The sequence below is a fragment of the Plasmodium inui genome (assembly GCF_000524495.1).
Source record: "Plasmodium inui San Antonio 1 unplaced genomic scaffold supercont1.23, whole genome shotgun sequence".
NCBI classification, from domain to species: domain Eukaryota; phylum Apicomplexa; class Aconoidasida; order Haemosporida; family Plasmodiidae; genus Plasmodium; species Plasmodium inui.
In genome coordinates, this window is record NW_008481857.1 from 81,581 (window position 1) to 104,971 (window position 23,391).

At 38.2% G+C, this 23,391-nt stretch overlaps 1 protein-coding gene across 1 annotated transcript; it reads left to right on the forward strand.

Moving 5' to 3' along the window:
• Positions 1-905: 905 nt before the first annotated feature.
• On the forward strand, positions 906-23,354 carry C922_04434 (hypothetical protein; the record flags this gene model as incomplete). The annotated part of the gene is made up of 34 exons (XM_008820017.1): positions 906-995; positions 1,119-1,206; positions 1,309-5,329; positions 5,510-5,795; positions 5,926-6,013; positions 6,155-6,384; positions 6,496-6,576; positions 6,744-7,019; positions 7,231-7,482; positions 7,640-7,937; positions 8,065-8,147; positions 8,293-8,450; positions 8,798-8,939; positions 9,061-9,281; positions 9,453-9,613; positions 9,746-9,817; positions 9,977-10,063; positions 10,208-10,295; positions 10,393-10,795; positions 10,960-11,164; positions 11,368-11,573; positions 12,006-12,962; positions 13,086-13,212; positions 13,496-13,692; positions 13,873-14,124; positions 14,252-14,439; positions 14,600-14,676; positions 14,795-14,868; positions 15,000-15,479; positions 15,726-19,170; positions 19,283-21,083; positions 21,248-21,440; positions 21,638-22,858; positions 23,097-23,354. The coding sequence occupies 34 exons, from the start codon at positions 906-908 to the stop codon at positions 23,352-23,354; spliced, it is 16,806 nt and encodes a 5,601-aa protein (XP_008818239.1).
• Between the last annotated feature and the right edge of the window lie 37 nt (positions 23,355-23,391).

Genomic DNA, 23,391 nt, shown 5'->3' on the forward strand with positions numbered 1-23,391 from the left:
GCCTACAAGAGAACCGCAAAACGCTCCTCCATTTTACGGCAAGATGAACTTTGAAATTTTCAACAATGCAATAAATGGGCAAAGAAATATGACTGACACTTGGGGAATTCAAATCGTTTTACCGTTTGCTAAACCTCTTTTGCCTCTTCATTTTTAATTCTTAAAAAAGTTTCCATTTGTTCTATCTTTAATTGTGCATAGAATAAAAGGCTAGCACATTTTAATGAAACTCCTGGTGTGCTTTCCACTGTTAGAGGAAATCCTAAAGCGAAACGTATAAAAAAAGTTTTAAGGTAGGAGGCACATAAAAAGATACGTAAATCAAAAAAATGTTGGTACTATCATATGGCTTCACAAATTAATTCCCAGAGGAAACATTTTTATAATCCCAGGTTTCTTGAGAAATGTGTAAATTCTTAAAATCACTCGTATTAATTAGGGGGGAAAAAATCGCTAGACAAAGCGCACTGCACACAGTATATTTTTTTTTTTTTTCGACATTCTAATAAGTACAAATATTTTCTTGTGTACATTTTTGCATAGAGAAGTCTCCATCGAGACAGAAAGGAAGCTAGCCTTCCCAAGGTACAGTTTCCCATCAATTCCCCTCCCCATTTGCATAAATTAAGAAAAAACATAAACGCGCAAAACGCTCAATTCACAATGGGACGGGACCTATATTATAGGACCCATTTCGCGTCTATAAAAAATTTCTCACTTTTCGCAATATCAAAAAAGAACACCCAACCTGCAAATACACACAAAAACATAAAGACAAACACACTTTTTTCATTCTCATAATCTAGACATCGATACATGAATTTTGTGCATATGCTTTCGCGCGCTTCGATTCACTCTTTCGTCCTGCTCAAAGACATACGCTCAACCATTCCAGGATCCGAAACATGAATGATGAACTGGAATGCTACATAAAGCAAAAGATCACTTCGTTGTTGAGGATTGGAAGCAACGTTTTTGACTCTCTCATACAGGAAGTTAGTTTAGCTTAATTTAGCTTAACACAACGCTTGTTAAAATTTGTTCCCATTTTTTGCAGCACTTCTCAACCACATCGATGGGAGAAACACCCCCATTGCTAACCCTTCTCAACTTATTAGGGAAAGAATAAAAACGATTTAAATTACTTCTTTCTATCGGCACCTGTGAAGAGCACTTTGTTTTTCGTGGTACATAAGTACACGTACGGTAAGCATTCAGAAAAGGGGAAGAAGTTTAGCCACTTTCTATTTTCCCCAAAGGGGCATTAGTTAATAATTTTTCCCTTTCCTTATCCATACACTTTTTAAGAGGATGAGACGGACGAACTGAGCAACCCGGACGAACCGAAGGAACCGGACACACCGAACGAAGTGATACAACCCTTACGAAATGACAAAGAACATGACACAGAAAATCATAGTGGGGATACACAGCACGCGGGAAAGAATAAAGCAGAAGAACCAAAGGAGAAAATAATCAGTCACAACCATGTTGATGAAACTGACAATGCAGTGAAAGACAAAAGCGAAGAGGGGGGAAACATCGAACGGGCAGAAAAGCGAAAGGATGCTAACCGCGGAAGCACTCAAATAGCAAATGATGAACGGGAGAAGGCGCCAAAAAGCGAGACAAATGGCATAAAAGGAGACTATAAATCGGAAATTCCATACCCATCAGAAGAAGCGAAAAATAATAAAGTGGAGGCAAATCTAGAGACAAACATAACCGAGAAACACACCGAGAATGCCAACAAGCCTATTGATAATTCCACACATGGAGCGAATAAGGAGGATAAAAAGGAGGAGGCGTCCCCAAAGGGGAACCCTCCCTCCGAAGAAAATAAAAATGAGAAAGAGAAGAAAACGAAAACACGTTACACCTTAAAAATGAGTTTTGGCCATATAGAAGCGGACGACGTGGAAAAAGAAACAGCATCAGAAGCATCCAACGTCCTCTCCAATACAGCAGAGGAGAAACAGAAAAAGAAGAAGGAGGCAACCAAGCAGATAGTGTACTTCTTAAAAATTAAAAGTGCCCCAAATGATCAAAGGCACGAAAACCTGGACGAATATTTCAACACCAATTACACGTTCGGAAATTTACACCACAATTATATTAACAATTTGAAGGCTTACTTTAAAATCTTTTTTATCCCCTTCTTTCAATGTTTACTAAAGAAAAACGACGTGTTCGAGTACATCGGGAAGGAGACAAACCAAAGCGTAAAGATTGACCAAATCCTAAGCAAACTACAGCACCTTAGAAAAACGGAAATGCTGACCAGCCAACTAGATGACACAAACGAATTGAACGAAAATAAATATTTGAATATCATGGAGAGAGGGAAACACACAGAGCAGATGAACGAATTCGGGATAGAGGACAAGGCTGTGAATGGGGTAACAAAAAGTAAAAGTGCCAACCGAAGTTACCTTCCAACTGAGGATAAAATCCGAAGGAATGGAATCCACCGTGGTGTGACAAAGAAAGAGAAAAATTTCCTCAAAAATAAAAACCTGCTGAACTCCTTCTACTACCTTCTAAGCTATTACAAACAGATTTTGAAGGTGGAACAAATCTCGTACAACGAAATCAATGCAGACATAATCAAACTTAAGGATGACACGATTAACATTAACAATTACCTGAGAAACATTTCCAACATAATAAAAGATTTTATCATCAAAGAAAAGAAAAACGATTCGAAGCGAAAAAACGACAAGACGGCAGTGGAGTACTGGAAAGAAAGATACCACAGAATCTACAGCTTAATTGAAAAAATTAACAGCAAAAAATTCGAACAAATTATAGAAAATATTAAGGGAAAAAACTACAACGGAGAATTGTGCAACGAAATAAAATTGCTAATCAAGGAAGTGGAAAATATTCACATGGAATCGTTTGAAATGATCAAATTTAGTAAAATTTTGGAAAATTCTTTTGAAACTTTAAAATGTAATCATATCAACCAAATGAAAAATGGCATCAAACTGGTCATTCGAAAGTTAAAAAATATATGGCTAAGTTCAAAATATTTCCGAAAAGATGAAATTATAATTGCCTTCTTTGTCAGACTCTCCGACATTATATTCGAATTCATCCTTTTCCTAGCCATCAAGGTGAAAAAAATGAACAAACCAAAGAGAATAAAAAAGGTCATTTCCAAGTGTATAGACATTTTAAAGTTCTACGAAAAGGAATTCATTTACGTCAAATTAGACATCGAAATTATCGATATTCGAAAAAATTGGTACTTTGACAAGAATGTTATCTTCAAAAATATACGGCACCTCCAACATGTCTTGGCTACGCTATACACCGTTTACTCAGAAATTATATACTTCACCGATTTGTGTCTTCTAAAGTTGAAAAAGTTGGTGAATAACAAGCACATTATGAACAGCATCATCTTAGAAATCAACAAGCTGTACGAACCGTTTAACGATGTACTTAAGAATATCTACCAGTACGATGACGAGTCAATTATGCAACTGATGAAAAGGCTGAATGAGCAATGCTTGAAGATAGAAAAAAAATGCATCAAAATTATTAATCTCCAATTTTCCAACCTGCGGAACACAAAATCGACGTACCTCTTAGTGGAGAAGTTTCAAAACTTGAAGAAGAGTTACAAAATAGATAGACTCCTCATTAAGAAGCTGTACGACATATTATTTCTATACAAAAAGGAACTCTACTTGTACATCGACCTGTTTAATAACATGTGCGCAAACAAAGATCTGGACATTTACAAAAAGTTCCTCTTCTGTTTAAACATCTACAAAAAGATAAAGATGCCAATTTTAATATTCAAAAATAATACCTATATTACTACCTCTAATGAGTACAAAATTATTGTTAAACTGTACGTCAACTTTTGCAAAAAAATGTTTTCCTATATCATCGAGACGTACGTCATATGGAAGAACAATTCACTCTCTCAAATGAACAAGTTTCTCTCTTCCAACATAATTACCATAAACAAGCAGCTGAACTTTTTTTACGTCATCAATTTTGATAGGACCTTCTTTAAGACCTTATACGAATACGCCTATATTGAATCGATGTACGATTTTTACACACCGATCGAAATTTTGAACATGTACAACTTAAAGAGAAAGCTGTACAGGTATTTGTACGAGCTGAACGAAATAATTTTTTTCTTCAAAAATTTTACTACCACCACTTCCACCATTCAGCAGAAAGTCCTCATAAAATTTTTTCAGTGCTTCGAACAGAAACTCATATATATATCGAACAACATCAATTGGCTAAACTTAAATATAGACCACTACATAAACGATTTAAAAAACTGCAAAAGTGTAATCGAAAATGTCCACGTGTCTCTCTCCTACTCGCTCAGCAGCATAGACAAAATTATTTACAACATGCAAAATGTGAACCTGGTTAGGTACATAGACTGGGGAAACATGAAACCCTTGCACATCCAACCCTTCTTCAATTATTTTGAAGAATATAGAATAAATCAAGTCGAAAAAATTTTACAAAAATACAAAGAAATATCACAAATTTTAATTAAAATAGAACAGATAGTTGAGAAAACCAAAAAGGGAAGATGTGAAATCATGGACGAGCTGTACTACCTATACCAATGCAAAATTTACAAGTGCCTAAGTCTTATTATTATTAAAGGGTTATGCAATTATGAAACGCTAATTGAAAATGATTTCCAGAAAAAGTTCCTAGACAACTATAAGCCTTGTCTCTACATCAAGGAAGACATTTATTCGGATGTTTTTCTGAACAACTCCATTCAAAATATCTTCAAGTTGATCTCTAAATTGTTAACCAATCTGCTTCTAACCTCTTCCGAGTTTATCAGATGGCTCGACTACTCATGCATTGAAGTGCCCATATCGCTCAAGGAAGACTTCGAGTTCCTCAAAATGAAATTCTCTTTCTACCAAAGCGTTAGCAAAAATAAAATTATCATCGACCGGATCATACACATACATCAGTTAATACAAAACGTTTTCCAAAAGGCCAACAAATACATATACAGCTTTATGAAGTACGATAATATTATTAACTCCATTGTTAGGACACAAAGCAGCTTTAATATTCACCAAAATATCTCCTACCCTCTCATTTACTATGATAATATCCTAAAAAATATTACCATAATTCAAAACAAGATTGACAGAGAAAACGACAAAAAGACAATCCAATTTATCTCGCTAAACATTTCTTTCGTCCTTAACTCGATAAAGAACAAACTGCTCGACTCGAAGAAGTTCTTTTTTAACAACCTCCATTTTATATTCACCACGCTGAAGTGCTCCACGCTCAGCGAAATTACGAAATACAGGTAGTGATTGAGAGCCTCCATGTGTGCGTCGGGTGTACCCCTGCATTCTCCTCTCAGGGAGGTGATCCGAAAGGCGACGCATGATGAAGCCGTCCCCCCGCTCCTGGTAGTGTTAGTCCTTCCCCCCACATATACACCTTTTTTTATGACGCCTTCTTAAAATGCCACACAACCCCGCAGCGGCATATTGGAGACATGCACTAGCTCTATGGACAAGTACGAGAATATCATAAAAACGATAAACACGATTAAGGCTGAAAATATAAACATCGAAATGAATATTCAAAAGACAGAGGAAATTTACAACATGCTTACCATATACGGTGACAACACAACAAAGGAGGAACAAAAGCAGAAGTTGCTTCTGCTGTACCCCCAGTACCTAAGTATGCTCAACTCTGCTTTCTTCAACGACAACCTGATGTTTACCATAAAGCAGGAGTTTTACAAAAACACCAAGAATAAGGTAAATTGGGCGAGAGCATCGAGTACTTTGGCAAGATACCCAAACTGATTATCTATATGAATACATGTGTCTTCCCTCATGTGTGTGAACTTTTACCGCTTATACCTCCTCCGCACCTCTTACAATTTAGATAACCGTGTTCGAAGAAAAGGTGAAAAGTATTCTGAAAAAGTTTCATATGTTCGGCCCGTCCTCGGAAAATATCGACTTAAGCGAAGGTAACTTCAAGAGCGCGGAGGGCAGAGTCGCTCCTTCATTTTGTAAAACATCCCCTCCATCGCGTCCGTTCTAACGGAATGCCCCTAGAGGAGCCCATCTACACACCCCCATACGCATGTTCTCCCCTCTCATCACCCAAGGAATGGAAAGCCTAAAAAAATACATCAGCGACTTCAAAACAATGGAAATTGAGAAGGAGGAAATAATTAAAGCCCAAATTCTGTGCAACATGAAAATTTTCCAATTCGAAAACTTCTACCTCTTAAAGAACACCATAAAGATATACAACTCCATTTACTCCATCTACAATTCATATACTACTAGGATAAATGACTTCCTCGATGTTATATACTACAAGCTAAATATTAAGGTGCGTAAAATGAGGAGTTGCACCAAGTTGGGGTGAAGAAGAAGTCTACGGCTAATCCCACATGTGCATAAATATTCGTGTACACACCTAACTCTCTTGTCAACTCTTCAGGAAATAAATAAATCCTTAAAGGAGGTGAAAAGCGAGTTGACAGAACTGCAAAAGGATCAACCGGAGGCGAAGAACATTTTGGTACACTTATCCATCACCTTATTTGTGCCTGTCTCACCAGGCCATTGCTCTCTGCTGACAACATCGAACGTTTCCCCTACTCTTTCTTTTCCCCTCTCTAAAATGCTGCCCCTTTTTTTTTCTTCTTTTTTCCACAACGATGTCTTTTTCCACTTCTCCCCTCTTAGCCATTCAAAAAAATAAATGAAGAACTAAACAAAATGAACACAACGCTGATAATCGTGTATCTTCTACAAAACACAAACATGAAACTGACCAATTGGCAAGAAATAATAGACCTCCACTTGAAGAGAAACAACATAAAGGACCCAGTCACCTTTGAAAACACCATCATCATTAACGACAAAAATATTAACATCAAGTCGATCACGCTGTACGATATGTACGAGCTGAAAATATACCTCTACTTTAACGACATCAAGTACATTATATACAAAATTAAGGTGCGTGCAAGGAACAGGGAAGCCTCTGACAGGCGCGCCAAAAAAAAAAAAAGGGGCGTGCGGCTGTATAGCCCCCGCTGCGTTGGCGCCACTGTGAGGGACACCTGTGGAACCGACACAAACCATGTTGGCGAATACTCACTTGCACATACGGTATGCCCCTTCCCTCACGTTCACACATTTTCGCCTTGTTCCACGCTCCACTTTGCAGGAAGTGGAGAAGCTGGAAAAACACCTGAACAAAATTGAAAATAAATGGAAACAGGAGACACTAAAAATTATAAAATGTGGCGACCACTTCATACTAGACAGCAACAAAAACATATTTAAGAATATAAAAAAGACATTTAACGATTTGCACCAAATGAGGAACTTAAATTTCGCGCAAGATTTAATACCAAAAATAACTCATTTGCAGAACAAGCTGCTTTTCATTCATGAGCTCTTGTCCCTATGGATTCTGGTGGGCATTCGACTCGCCTTTGAAAAAATGGCGGCGTTAAACATACTTGTGTTATCATGTCCTCTCTGCACATTGGAATATATCTACGTTTGCATATTCCACATGGTGATGTCCTCGTAGTCATCACGTTCCTGCCTGCGTAACACCTCCGTGTTAGACCCAAGACAAATGGGCTAGACTGGAACGATTTTACAACAATGAAAATTTCAATCACTTCAGTAACGAAATGAAAGATTTCGACAGAATAAATAAAACATACGTTCAGATAATGAAAAATGCGAAGAAAAATCTCAACTTATTCCACGTTTCTAACACTCAGTTTTTTTATTTTTTGAAAAATTATTACGAGCGTGTGTTATTTTTGTCAAACGAGACAAAACGCTTATTGCAAGAGAAGAAATTTTCCTTTCCCGATTTTTTTTTCCTGAACGACGAGGAGTTGTTCTGCCTGCTGTGTAGGGAGAAAGAGGCGTGCGCGGATAAGATTGCGCTAAACCGTGCGCTGAACATTGTGTACCTATGTACATACACCTATGCCTATTTACGTTCAAGACATGACCCACTCAAAATCAAACCCCGCAGCGGACACTGAGACGGAGAACTTGAAAAAATACTGCTTCATAATTTACGAAGAACTTCTGTCCTTTAATGACATAGACAAAACGGTACAGTCGCTGAGGACGCCATCTTAGTCTATCCCTCACTCTGCGCTTTGGAAAATGTGTCCCCATGGGAATGTGCATGGAAATATGCGCGTACCCACTTGCCTATTTATTTATTTATTTGTTTGTCTTCTTTTCCGCTGCACAGATCATCGAAGTCGTTACTACGAAAAATAACACGCTGAATTTAAAAAATGGGGTGAAGATAATGGGGATAGACACATACGTCATTTTGAAAGAGAAAATCAAAAGCACCTTGAAGGAAAACATCTTATCGAGTTTGAAAAGCTACTACAACACTACCAAGTATGTAAACATGCTGTACTACATTACTGCGCGTGGGCATAATTTTGCCAATTAACATAAACTGGAAAATTCACATCATTCTGCTATTCATCGCAGGAGAGCATTACTCCATTGCTAATTGCGAAACCATGTATTGTATTTAGTCCTTTTATGTGCCGCATCGGTTCCTCCACTCTTTTTGAAAATTGCCATTTTGTGCATACCACGTGTTGCACATTTATTACAAATGTTACGCAGATGTTTATCCCTCACGTTTTGTCCTTCAAATTAGTTAATGTCTACTTTTATACTGCTGCCTCACTCCACAAAATGGAGAATAACCGCATCGATTTTTACCCCCCTTTCAGGATAATCCCGATAATCATGAACAACGTGTCTGTCGTTTCCATTACCGTCATAAAAATCATTCTGAGCGAAGAAATAAAAAACGTGCTTCAGCAGAAAAGTGTGGAATACACCCAGGGGGTTCTGGACAGGCACAAAAATTTGGTAGGACAGTAGATGGACAAGGATGCGCATACGACAGTGAGTGTGTAACATTTGAGAATAAACGCCCTCCACTACTCCACTGGGAACAAACATAAGCACCTGCTTCCTCTTCACCCCTCAGTGCAACGACATAGCAGAGGAAATAAAAAAAGAAAAAGAAAGAAACGCGCAGAAAATAGAGCAAGCCTTAATTATATACTTGGAATTTATCGACACGTTAAAAAAAATCATCCAAGAAAATTTATTTGATGAAAACAATTTCTTCCTGCATTACCAATTTAGATACAGCTTTGACAAGAACAAGGAGCAGATCGCAGTAAAATATGGCAACTACACTTTTAAGTAATGAGATAGGCAAATCAGGGGATATCAAGGGAGTTGTTCCAACTCTGGGGAATTTTAAGGCATCCCTCTGACGAGCTCTCATAAAGAGGAATCGGTACTCCCCCCAATTATGCTACCCCCCTCACATTAATAAGTATTCTCTTTTTCATTACCCACGCCACCCCTAAGATACAACTATGATATATTAGAAAATAATAGACTATTCATAAACATGCTGCCGAATAATAAGTACGTGTTTTCGATATGCTCCAATATGCATAAGAGCTACTACAACATCTTGTGCGGGAACAACAAAGCCTCCACTATCCGGTATATCACATCTACACTAGGTAAGCAAGAGGAGGAAGTCGTGCGCATAGCTTCCTCTTTCCGTTTCGTTTCATTTAGGCCTACACACGCAAATGTACAGATACTACTACGCGTGGTCCTCCTTGATTCACTTCATCCCCCTGTTCACACAGGACAAAGAACGTACTTCCTAGATGAGAAAACACACAACATAAGAAATTACATACTGGGTTCTATTCAGATGGGTACGCAGCAAAATGACAAACAAATGAGAAAGTATATTTTTATACTTATATATTCGTAATTGCACGGTTAACCGCAGGGGGGTCCTCCCGTAGATATACATTATACTTGCAATTCCGCCCATCCACCAAATGAACCCCTTCCTTTTAACCCTATTTTAGGCTACGCTTTGGTCTTCCAAAATGTGGACGAAATGAAAGTGGAGCTATTGTCCGTCCTCACAAACGCGTTCAGATCTATCCAAACATGTACAGCACAGTTTCTTCTGCCTATATCAACAAGCCAATTTTGGAGGGGCTAGAATGTCCGCTTGTGTATTTACACATGCACATTTTTACACATACCTATGAGCCGTAGTTTCACATCTCTGTTTTTCCCCTCCAAATTGAAAGGCCTCAAAAAGAAGGAGAAGAACATCTACCTCTTCAGCAAAGACGTGATATTTAATAGCAGCTCCGTGATATTCTTCACGTCAAAGTCGTGCGGGTAGGTGCTCTGTGATTTAACCTGCACACACCTACTACATACGTATTAGATTCCTTTTCTACTTGTATATTCCCTCTTCTTCCAAAAACAGGTGCAGAAGCCTCCCCATCAATTTAAGGAGCTTGTGCAGAGAAATTATCCTAAACAATTGCCAACAGATCGAAATCGTGGAGATACTCCTCTACGTCAACAATTTCGAAAACGTGAAAAACTTGTGCTTAAAAATCTGTAATTTGGTGGAGTACTTGAATTTTATTTATTTCAGTTCTGAAAATAATGTGCTCAATGACGTCATCAACATTATATCGTTGTGCAAGAAGGAAAATCAAGAAAGGAAAACAGACGAGTTGCTAGCAAAATATATTTTTATCTACTACTATGACAAGTTAAAAGATATTAAGCAGAATGAGCTGCACAATTTGATAAAAAAATTTCTAGACGTGGACCTGAATGTGAAATATGATTTGCAAGAGGGACGGGAACGACTCAAGGAGGTAATAAAAAATGGGGACTTCACTACATAAAGCTTTTGATATTTAGGGGGAGCGTGCGGCTCAAAGGGGGGGTTCATCTACATGCCGATATGCCGCGCCCCCCCTAATAGTGATAACATATACATAAGCCATATTTCCACATGCATTTATCACTCGACCCACAGCTGCTAAAGCAGGAGTATATTTATCTCAAAGAACACCTCTTCCACAAGTACGAAAAGGACGTGTACGTGCTGAAAGAGAAGCTGCATAATCAGTCCCTGTCTCTACTGTTCGGAAGACCCCACAGCGGAAAGTCGACACTGCTAAAAATTTACAGCAAATTGTACGGTCATAAATATGGTTTCATATATTTGGACGCCTTGTATGGTAAAAATTAGTTACCCAGCGCGGCTAACAACCATAACTTTTAAGAGTGAAAGAGAAGGACCACACATATAAAAAGAGTTCCCTACGTTACGAATCACAATGTGGGTCGTAGAGTGGATACTTCTCTTACGTGTAAATATGTACAAATCCATATCCACACACTATGAACTTCTCCCCTCCTCGAAAAATGTCAATTTTCACAGATTCCCAGAACCATTTCAACGAAGCTTTTTTACGCCAAGTTATAAAGAAGAAGCAGGAAAAGCACAAAGAATACACACTCATCATGAACCTCAACTTTCTGAACCCCATCATATACAATGTGCTGTCCCTGGATAACCTGGTTTATCCTAAGAGGGAGAAAGTGGACGGAGCGGACCCAGAAAACGGAGTGAAGATAATAATTGAGGTAAAGAAAAACGCGAACAGATACAGCATCAGAACAGTGAAAGGAGAACATTACAAAAGAACGTTACAAAAGGAAGTTACAAAACAAATTATGGCATAGCGTAGTTAATAACGTATCTCCACAGAGGTGGCTTACAAGAATAGGCAAATTCCCCCATCGGAAAAGTAGAAACGCACGTGTAGCGGAAAAGGAGGCAACGGTCAGGGCCAAACCTTAGTTACTCAATTCCATAGATAATTAAAAACCTGCAACGCCTCAATCAGTTAATTACACACAATTCATAATAATTAGGCATGTAAAAAGTTAGATCTTCACCAAAAGGCATTTATATTTCCCCCTTATTGTTATGCGAATCGCTCCTTGAAGTGCTCACCCTTACATACTTTCCCAAATACTTCCTCACTGCCCAATACGTCCTCTTTCCCCCCCAAGTGCAAAGACATATCCGCCATGGATCCATACCTGATGAACAAAATGAACAAAATTTCCATCAAGGACAACACCAACATTTACAACTATTTTAAAAACAAAAGCTCCAAATTGATAGACGGCATCCTTAACACAAACTTCTTCTTTGAAAAGAAACCAGAGAATGATAAAACGTCCTTAACTTATATGAACAACTATGAGGAAAAAAAGAGAATCCTCATCGAATTGTACGATGAGTTGAAGTTATTTTATAGAAATTTCTTTCTTCCCATTTTTCATTACATAGAAAAGAAAAAAGGAAATCATTTTAACATAAATAATTTTTATAAAAAAGAAGACGTAAAAAATATCACCCTGGGTGATGCTCATGTATCGCGCTCTTGTTTGTTCCATACCAATGTGGAGGAGAAAGTAATCATAAATAATTTCATGGACATTTTTAAAAGCAACATATTAATTTTTTTAAGAGAACGGGAACTCAACCAGCTGCTACCCACTGAGGACGACAGAACAGGAAGTGAACATAACGATTTGTCTACTTTGCCACAAATGGTAGAATCACAAAAGGGCATACACTGCCAGAAGGAAGCAGAACTAACTGAACAAAACTACGAGCAATGCGTCACTAACGAGGAATACGACTTGGATAATATAAACAAAAATTACATAGAGAATGTGTGTATATTACAAGCTGAAGCGGAAAATAATAAAAAAGTGGAATTTCATAGCAAGAAAGAAATCTCTAAAATTTCAATCATTAAAGAGAAGGCTCTTTTTATTCTATTAAGTTGTCTCGTTTTCTTGTTTAACAATTTTTTAAATGATCAGGATAAATCTAACTTTTTTATCTTCTTAAAACAGTTGGCTTCGTCTAATAACGTCAACTTTGGCAGCAATTTGGGAAGCTCTTTCTACCACATACAGAAGGACGCGTGGATTCCCATCGGCGACTTTTTTATGGTAACCCCAGCGCGATGCTCTCCATGCGCATGCGTATGGGCAATAGACTCTAAACATAAAGTGAGGCCACTCTCCAAATGGAAGTCACACAACCCTTTTTTTTTTCACTTCACCCACGTGCAGTTTTCTCCAAAAAACCACCTGGACGAAAAATTCTTAATATTTTACGACGAAGAAATGCAGAATAGGCTCAACTCGATTAGCTTGCTCTACAAGGGCGAGTCCAACATTTCCCTGATCGGAAGCACAAGTAACACGAATCCTATGCGACCATCCATACGCACTTAGCAATACGGACATGTGTTGAATATCCATGTAGAACAATCCACAGTTTGTACATCTTCTCTCCTTTTGACTATTCAAAAAGGGGAAAAATTAACGACTAACACGTCCCCACATGGGCGGTACATTAACATAGGCAGACTTCCCACTGTGAACCCTTTTATCCAATGTTCTGTTCTCTTCCTTTCCTTCCAAATTAATATTTGTGGGGTTCCCCTCATGATACCCTAATTTTTGTGCCCCCCTCTCAGAAAACTGCAAAACGGCCATACTAAAAGAAATCGTGACCAATCACTCCAAAATTGACCACCTCATGATCGACGTTTTGAAACACACAAATGTGTTAAATTTTAAAGTTCTCTATGAGAAAATGACAAAAAAAAACGTCAAAAAGTACTTCCACCACTCGGTCCTTTATATCTGCATAGACGACATCCACATTAATTACGTAAGATGAGGAATGGAAGGGAGCAGGAGCGGAGCCTGAGGCCAATAGAGTCACCCGCGTCCACCTGTTTCGATTCCACTTCTTGCGCAGTTCTAATCTAACTACCTGCGGCGACATCCACCCCATCATCTGCACCGACTTTCATCCCACTACCTCCACGGACTATTTTCCCATTCTCAGGAAAAAGGCAACAACCCTTCCATCGAATTCTTGCACAATTTGCAAAGGAACTTGTGTTACTTCGAGAATAAAGCCCTTAGCGTCCAAAATGTGAAGAGTATAATATCCCTAAACTTCGAGCACATGAAAAGGAATAGCTACTACCAATCTGTTTTCTATTCTTACGCCTCGATTTTTTTAAACAACAGCAGAAAGGGCCTAGTGGGTTATTTTAGCGCGATCGTCAATCATACTCTGAAGGGTGCATTCCAGGTAGAACAAAATCGTACAGATGTTGACGAGCGTGTGTACACATTTTTGCATACTCCTTATTTTTCTTACCCCCCCTGAACAAATATACACACATATGCCTCGCACCGCTTCTCCCTCCTCGTCCCAGGGCATACACACCAAGCTAGTAAATTACAGCATGGATATCTTCTTCAAAATACACGAAGATATCAATTTTGAGGAGAAAAAGGAAAACCACTTGCTGTTCACAAAGGAAAATATTTTTCTACTTTACCAAGACTTCTTCTACACCAAGTGGAATTTTCAAAATGAGCAGGACGTCGTCGCAAATTGGTGGTATCTAGAGAGCACGAACAGATAAAAAGGAAAAAAAAAAAAGATATAGGAAGATAGCCGTGCAAAAAATGCACCTTAACCCATATATATAACACAGCCCAATAAAGTAAAACCGCATGTTTTCCCTCTACACACGGATGCTTTACTTTCCCCTTCGCAGTGAAAGTGCCGAACACATCATCCTCAATAGGATCCTCAAAAAGGATAACAGAAAGGACATTCTAAAAACGATGAGAAGTAATGAATGATAAAATAATCGGGGAACTTTTTAGTGCTAATCTTCCGTTTCACCCATCCTCTTCATCACCATTCATAAAAACAGAGTTACCATTTTTCCATTTCCCCCTTCTTTCAGCCATGGCGGGGAAGCATTTTCAGCACCTAAACCAGGAAAGTTCGTTTACCTACTTTAATTACTTTTCCAAAGAGGTAGAGAAATGGAGAAAGAGAAAGAAAGGGGGATAAAGGAGGAGAAAAAAACCTATTTAAAGAACCCTTTCACTCCTGAAGAGTTTCTCCGCTCGTGCGCTCTACATGTTTGTCCTTCCCCCACCCCACAGGTACACGAAAAAATCGACGCAGATTCCCTGAAAGACGAATTCGTGAGGAGTCTAAGCAGCTACAACAACCTATACATTAACACAAAAATGTTCGTAGAATTTTACTTCAGAAATATAGTACAAGTCCACAAAAATATAAGTAAAAACATAAATTCTTCGATGCTCATTTGTATGAACAAAAAGAGAGCCATCATATTGCTAAATGCCATTGCCTTCATGTTGAATATAAATACTGTACTGATTAACAAGTCTAATAATTTGGAAACTTCTCAAGACAAAATTAACTACTACAACAGATTAAGATTTAAGAGACACCTATTTATACTCATAAATCATTCCTACCATTTTGATGATTATTTTTACTCCCTAATTTATAAAAAGTTTCCCTCTGCTCTCTTTGACAAAAAGGAACTTTTCCATTTGTACACAAAAACGAATTTGATATCGAATGAACTCAAGTGGGAGAACATCCAAACTATTGTAATGGCCAAGAAAAAAAAAAAAAAAAAAAGAGCAAATATCGATGAAGGGACTGAAATATGTCCTCCACTTTGTGAACTATGCCGTCCCCCTTCCCATTTAACGGAGAGAAAACTCTTTTTCCAAATAGGAACGTTGTCACTACACGTTATGTACATGTGTGTACTGTTGCCTCCCTCTTGTTCCTCTCCACCATAACAACGACATGTAGATATCCACCCTTTCCTGTTTCACCACCCCCTACAGATGAAAAAGAATACCTACGTTTGTCTAGTTCACGAGAAATGGTTCGATCTTTACTCCAGCAATTTTCAAAATTACAAAAATGTGTACAGCGACGTAAATGTTGTGCACCTGGATAGCTGGTCCAGGGAGGAGTACACGAATTACTGCCACCTCTTCTTAAAGAACCACAAAGAAAATCACTTCATCGATAATATACTGAACAACTTCAAAAAGAAAGCCATCCTAAATACGCTGGAAGATGACATAGAAAAGGAAGGCAAAAGCATCGCGCTTCAGAAGAGGGAAAAGACAAAGGGGAAAAATAAGGCCAACCAAATTTTCATCAACTCGGAGGATTACATAAAGAAAAACAAAAAACATAACCCGAAGGTGGGCCAAAATGAAAAAGGAAGTGAAGTCGAAAGGGAGAATGTCCTTCCAAATGAGGGAGAAAACCAGACAGGCGCTGGGGTGGACAGCACGGCAGACGCTCCAACGGGTGGAAAAAAAGAAGCGCATCGTGGAACGGAAAAGGAGAGCGGAAGCGAACACGCTAAAGCATATGATGAAAATGGTGTGATTCATGATGGCCATGATGCGGATAACCAAACAGAAGGAAATTTCCCCAAGCCGAATGACGAAGAAAGCGAAACAGATCCCCACGGGAAGCCAAACCAGGATGCGGAGAAAACAAAAGACAAACTGAACAAAAATGATGACATCGATAAGGGAGTACCCGAGGAGAAGAAGAAGATAAGAAAAGGAAAAAAAAAAAACCAAAGTGAAAATGAAAAAAAAAGTGTTTCCAAGAAGAAAGAAGGGGAACAAAGCAAGAAGAAGATAAACAGTAATGGAACGAAGAATGGAAAGGAAAATGACAAGAAAAAGAATCTTAAAACTAATGAGGGAAAAGCCACGTCGGCGTCGCACATTAAGGAAGGAATACTTTCGTTGGGGCCTCAAACTACAGCGAGAAGACCCGGTGATAAACTCATCAAAAAGGGAATAACAGGCAAAAACGGGCCTCCACCGAAAAGCGAAATCACTGCTAATTCGTCCAAACAAAACGATGAAAGGAAAGAAAGACAACCCATAGGAGGCCCCAAAATGATGAGAAAAGAGAACGTGCCGCTAAAGAGGGTAACCAAGGCTAACACCAAAAAGAACGGAGAAAGAGATACACATAATCTGAAGGGCAAACCAACACATAAGAAAGTTTCCCAAAAGACGGGCCAAAAAAGTAGCAAGAAAGAAATGAGCCAAATGCAAAACGCTATGCCAAAAAAACCAATGAGGGAAAATACAGAATGCGAAACGGGGGAGGATACAAAAGACGGCGGAAGCGAGAAGCTCACGAATGACGCAGCAAGAGGTATCATAGCCAGCGATAATAGCGATGTCCACCGAGATGATAAACAGACGGACCAACCGAAAGAGGACCCAAGCAAGGACGAATATTATCAAAGCGGAAAAGATGTGGAGGGACAGGACAACGAGGAGGGACCTCAGAAGAAGGAACAAGACGCCCATGATGCGCAGGAAACGGCGGAGAAAGATGAAACAAAAAACTCGGGTGAAGATTCTTTTCCAAAAGGAGCAAACGAAGAAGCCGCAAAAAATAAGGACTACCTCAATTTGAAGGACTGCAACAAAAAAGCAATGCACGAATTGAACAATTTCAACGAAGAAGTAAATAAGTACAGTTATTACAGCATGATTGAGACGCAACTCGAAAATGTCGTGGACGTGTTCATACAAGTATACTACGATTTGAAAAGCTTCTTAAAAAAGAAAAACTCCAACTTGGATTTTATACGAATTAACAAGTACAACTTTACGGACGCACTAATCATGTTTTACATTTTACTAAAAAATAAATTAAACTACAAAAATAAACAACTGCATATGTTCAAAATGGGGCTGAAAAAAGTAGAAAGCATATTCGAAAATTATAACAGCATGAACGAAGAAATACAGTCCGTTCACTCGTCCATAAAGAAAATCGAAGAAGAAATTGAGCATCTGCACAATTCCATTAAGACATATTCGAAGATACTCCAAAACACAGAACAACAGTTTAACGCAAATCAACAAGTGCTGAGCAAAGTCGCAAATGATATTGACGAAATGATGGAAAGTAAAAACGAATCTGAGAAACAAATTGAAGAAGAATGCATCAATATCATCTTCAAAATTCAAAATGTAGAAAGTAATGAAATTAAAAATATACTAAAAATAGGGACTCCAGATTTAACACAAATGTGTATAGCGATTATGATAAACACACTGGTGAGGAACTCCTTCCTAAATGATAATAACGACAATTGGAATTATTTTAAAAATTTTATCGCAAAGGAAAACTTTTCAAAATTTTTTTTCAATTTCAAGAAGGAAAATATTACTGATAAGCAGGTTAAGAGAATCAAGGAATATATGGCCAGAGATGAGATAGTCTACAGCACGAAGAAAATCATCCAAACGAACAACTTGTTTACGCACTTTTTCGAGTGGATTACCTTCCTCATTAAATATAAGGAGTACTACAAGAGTAGCTGCCAGATGCAAGAAACCATTTCAAATAATAAATTAAAAAAAGAACAGTACGAAAATGAAAACCAAAAGCTAATGGAACAAATGCACAAAATAAAATCCACCATCATAAACAACAAAAGGGATATACACACACATACAGAAGTTGTTGAAAATTTAAATAAAAAATTACAAATAATTAATAAATCCTACTTGCCCATTTCTGAAATCAAACAATTTTTAGAAAAAATACAAAAAAAATATATCTACACGATTGAAAAAATTGAGAATAATTATAAATACATCGTGTCAGAAGTTTTGCTCTTCTCCTTTTTCTTAAATTACTCCTCTCCTTTTAACTACAAGTACAGATGCTACTTGCTCAACAAATGGAAACAAATTATAAAAAAAAATAATATCCTCATAAGGGAAGACATCAAAATAGAAAGTATTTACTCATGTGACAGCATCGTCTCGTTCTTCATATCGGACAACTTCCCTAGGCACATTTTTTACATTCAGAATGCGCTAATCTCGCTTAACCATTTCAGGTGGCCACTGCTACTGGACCAACAAAACATCGGAATCGAGTGGCTCAAAAAAAGTTACAGCAATAACTTGGTCATTCACAATTTTGATGAAAATTTAAGCAAACATTTAGACATGTGCATAATATACGGAAGAACCTTGATCATTCCATTTTTTAATTTCCAAAATTTGTACATCTATGATAAGAACAATGACGAGGGATTCAACTGCGATGATCGACACGAGGACAACTTCAAACGCGTGCGGGTGGATCTCCTCGCCAAGAGAAACTTCCTGAAATTTAGGCTAAACCGTAGGGAGATCAAGTTGAATTCCAACTACAGCATCTTGGAGCCCGTCATCGAGCGCAATGTGTACTTGGCCAACGGGAAGTACTACATCAACATAGGTACACCCTCATGAGAAGCGCCCTCTTAAGATGCGCTCTGTTAAGAAGCGTCCCGATGAGACCGACACCGTCCCGTTTGGTGCTTCCCATTCGCTGTACACCCCCTCTGCAGGCAAGAAGAAGCTGGAGTACAACAGCCAGTTCAGGCTTTTCCTCGTGAGCGACTCCAGCGACAGGTACTTCCAAGACGTGGAAGACTACGTAAACATCATTGACTTCCAGATAGACAAAAACTTAATAGTGAACAAAATTGTAAACATCATACTGAAACACGAAGACGAAAAAAACGTCATCAACTTTAACACGAAGATTAGAAACTTCTACGAGACCAAACAGACGCTGAAGTTTCTGGATGACGGAATGATCATCGAGCTCTGTACATTTAACCACAAAGCTAATAACAACAAAAATTTGATGAACGTTATAAATAGCAACGTTTTGAAAAAAATGGAAATAAAGAAAATGCTCAAGGAGTACAAACAGCAAATTAACAAAATTAAAAACTCTTCGGAAAATATAAAGCTCCTGGGGTACCGATTCCATACCATTTACAAAGTGCTCCAGAAACAGTCCAGAGCAAAATCGACTTACAGCTTCAACTTTAATTATTTGCTAAATATCCTGAACAACTTAATTAAACACATCAACAAGAAGATGCTAATTTGTAACTTCAATCAATTGATAAAAAAATTCACACACAACTGCTTCGTCTTCCTGTTAAACACGATACATAAGAAGGACCATCTCTTTTTCAGCTTCCTCTTTTACTCCTCCTTAATATTCGAAGAAAAGAAGCTCCATCACATTGGTAGGTCTATCAAAGTGGAAAAGGAAAAGTATTACTCCCTCTTTTTACAAGTTGAAAAAATTGCAAGCATGAATACACCCGATGCGCTCTCTCTAAAAATAGAGTGGTTAAATGAGAAGAAGAAAAGACAGCTCCAATTTCTGCACAGCCAATCCCCAAATTTCAAAGCGCTCATTCAAGATATGAAGAATAACTCTATGGAATACCTCAATTGGTACAAGGACAAGAGGCCGGAAGATAATTTGTTCTTTCTAAAAAAACCGCAACTAGAGAAGTTAGAAACACTAGAAGTGATTCTATTTCTGTACATTATGAGGAAGGATAGGCTCTACTACTACTTACACTTTTTGCTCTCCAATTATTTGGACTTGTCTGAAAATATGAACAGCCCTACCCCTTTGAATCTATCGAAGGATCTAAATTACATAGATGCGAAAACGTTTATGTACATTACAGAACCGAACACTTGTTATGATCCCATTCTGCTCAAACATAGAGGCACAAAAACGCTCAGCGTGGGAAATAACTTCAATACTGAAATACAAATAGTCATAGAAACTTCCCTACAAAATGGAAATAAATTATTACTAGAGAATTTCCACTTGATAAATTTCAACATTGAAAAATTTTACGAAATTTATAATAGCAAAAAAATTCATTCCAATTTTGAAATGTACTTAACATCAGAAAAGGGAGAGACTTCCATTTCGATTATGAAGAAAGCCATTAAAATATATTCACACAAAAATGAATACTTAAAAAATTTCCTCACAGAGTTGTTTCCCTACGTCCATCATATGTATAAAGACAAATTAAAAAATAACTTTGTAAACTCTTTCCTCTTTTCTCTTTCCTTTTTCCATAGCATTCTATCATCCAGATGCAATTACGATAATTACGGTTTTGATCAACCTTACTACTTCGACGTGAAGGATTTCGAAAATACATTCGACTGTCTCCTTGCATATTTGGATTTTCTTCAAATGAACGCAACGTTACCTGGAGGCTCTAATTCGTGTACACCCACTTCTAATCTTCTTAGTGAGAAACCCACCCACGAGCAGAAGTCTATCCAGGAAGTGAACATCAACTGGGCCTTCGTAAAGTAGGACCCAAATTGAAACAGCTGCGAAAATGAGCGTACTCCACCATATACAACCCGTGCTGTGTCCTTCTCACCTCACCACATGCTTAATTACACCAAATGTGATACACAGTACGGCGGCTTCCCCTTTTGAACTACCCCCTCCTCCTCCTGCTTTCCTACAGGGAGATCATCCTAAATGGGTACGGAAACAAAGTCAACGCCAATGATCGGAAGATCATAAAAAGCTACGTCAAGGAATACTTCAACGAATACGCGTTTAACGAGAAAAACGAGTTCGTCTACTCTGCCGATGAAAACTTCGACTACAAATTTGTAATGAATCGATCCATCAAGGAGTATATCAATTTGGTTAAGGTAAAGGTCAACGGGGTATCTCCCAACAGGGTGTATCCCAACAGGGGGAAGTTACAGTGGAGAACGGTTGGGGAGGTTATTTCCCTGACCGTGTTCTCCCTCCTTCCACACATTGCACCGCGTTCTATAGACATGTACCTACGTATGTATGCCCATTTTGCCTCCCACATCCTGTTCGCACTTCCTTCTAACCTCAGAGCTACCCTCTCTTCAACAGCTGCAAAACATACGGAATGAAAATCGAAGCTGACAAGAAGCAGCACGAACAGTACAACGAAAAGATGCTCAAAAATTTGGAAAAAATCTGCACCGACGAAGTTTTAATATACAACAAAGAAAACAATGACGGCGATATTTTCTTCAACCTGGACAGTGACTACTATTCGAGTTCGTTACTCAACACAGATGATGAGCAAAGTGGAAAGTCCCCTCGAGGCGCAGATAAACCAACTGCGTGTGCAAAAGAATGGCTTGAAAAGGACACACGTGAATGCTCAAACGGGGTAGAGACAAATGATGCCCTTGAAGTTGACCATGCCACTCAACATGGTGATGGCCCAACCACGTCTGACACAAACGATGATACGAACGATGACAAGAACGAGAATAGGAACGATGACAAAAACGATAACAATAACCATGACAACAGCGACGACACAAAATTCTTCACAAAGACATACAGCTGGAGCCCGAGGGAGGAGGAAGCGGTGAACAGACGCAAAGCGGAAAATATGGACTTCCTAAAGAAGATAAAAAAAATGAACGAATTCTACGAATTGATTAAGAAGCTAAAGTGCACATTCAAATACAGCATCAGCATTAATGCAGAGTGGGCCAAAGGAAACATAACGACCATCCAATCATGTTGCGCAAACGAAACAGAGAAATTTAGACGAATTACAAATTCCGTGTACAATGATATAATCAAAATTGAGCAGGAGTTAAATAAAAATAAAAAAAAAATCGACAAAGAGACGAAGCTAATTATGATTTCCCTTTCTCTAAGTGAAGTGCCAACAAAATGGATTTCCAATTTTAACAGAAAAATAAAAACAATCGACAGTTTTGTTACATACTACGAAAACGTGAAGGAGCAGCTGTACTTTTGGAACATCACAGGGGAATTACGTTTCTATAATATACAATATCTTTTCGATCCGTTAAATTTTTTTAAAGCCCTGTTAATTAAATTCAGTTTTGTGCATAAAAAAAAATTAGCAGACTGCATATTTTTGTCCAGCATAAATAACACCCTGGAGATGAAAACGAGAAAGACTCCGCCCCATTTTCAGAAAAATTTCTTCTACAGCAGTGATGAAGAGGACGCGTTTTCATCCAACCAGATTAACTACTCCGATTATGTCCACTACGAGGTGGATTCCTGCTGCGACGTGGATGTGTCGGGGTTGCACACACTGGTAGGGGGCACAGGCAGTTCGCATGAACATATGCTTACGCGTACATTTTTACACATGCTTCCGTACATATGTTTGCTTCCCATGCAAGAAACTCCCACTTGCGTTGCTCATATGAGGGATTCCAAACCCGTTACTCATTTGACATTTTGCAAATGTCCCACTTCCCCTATATTTGAAACCTTCCCAATGTGAGAAAACCCTCCTGCATCACACTCCTTCCATTCAAACCATCCCGCAGAACAACAACTTCGAATGTCTGGGCGTTATGTCAAGGAGCAACGAAAAGTACGATGAAATCCCGATCGTAACCTTAAGCGTAATCGAGCGAAGAGAAAAAAATATTCTCAAGGACAAAAAAATACCGCTTTACCAGTACAAGTATAACTCAAAATGCAACAAAAAAAATAACAAATTTATAACAAACTTATATTTCAAGTCGGACAAACACAAGTCATTCATTTACATTAATAAGGTGTATCTGTTCGTTTATAACTGATTAGTGAAGACGTTTTTTATTTGGCATTTTTTGCACT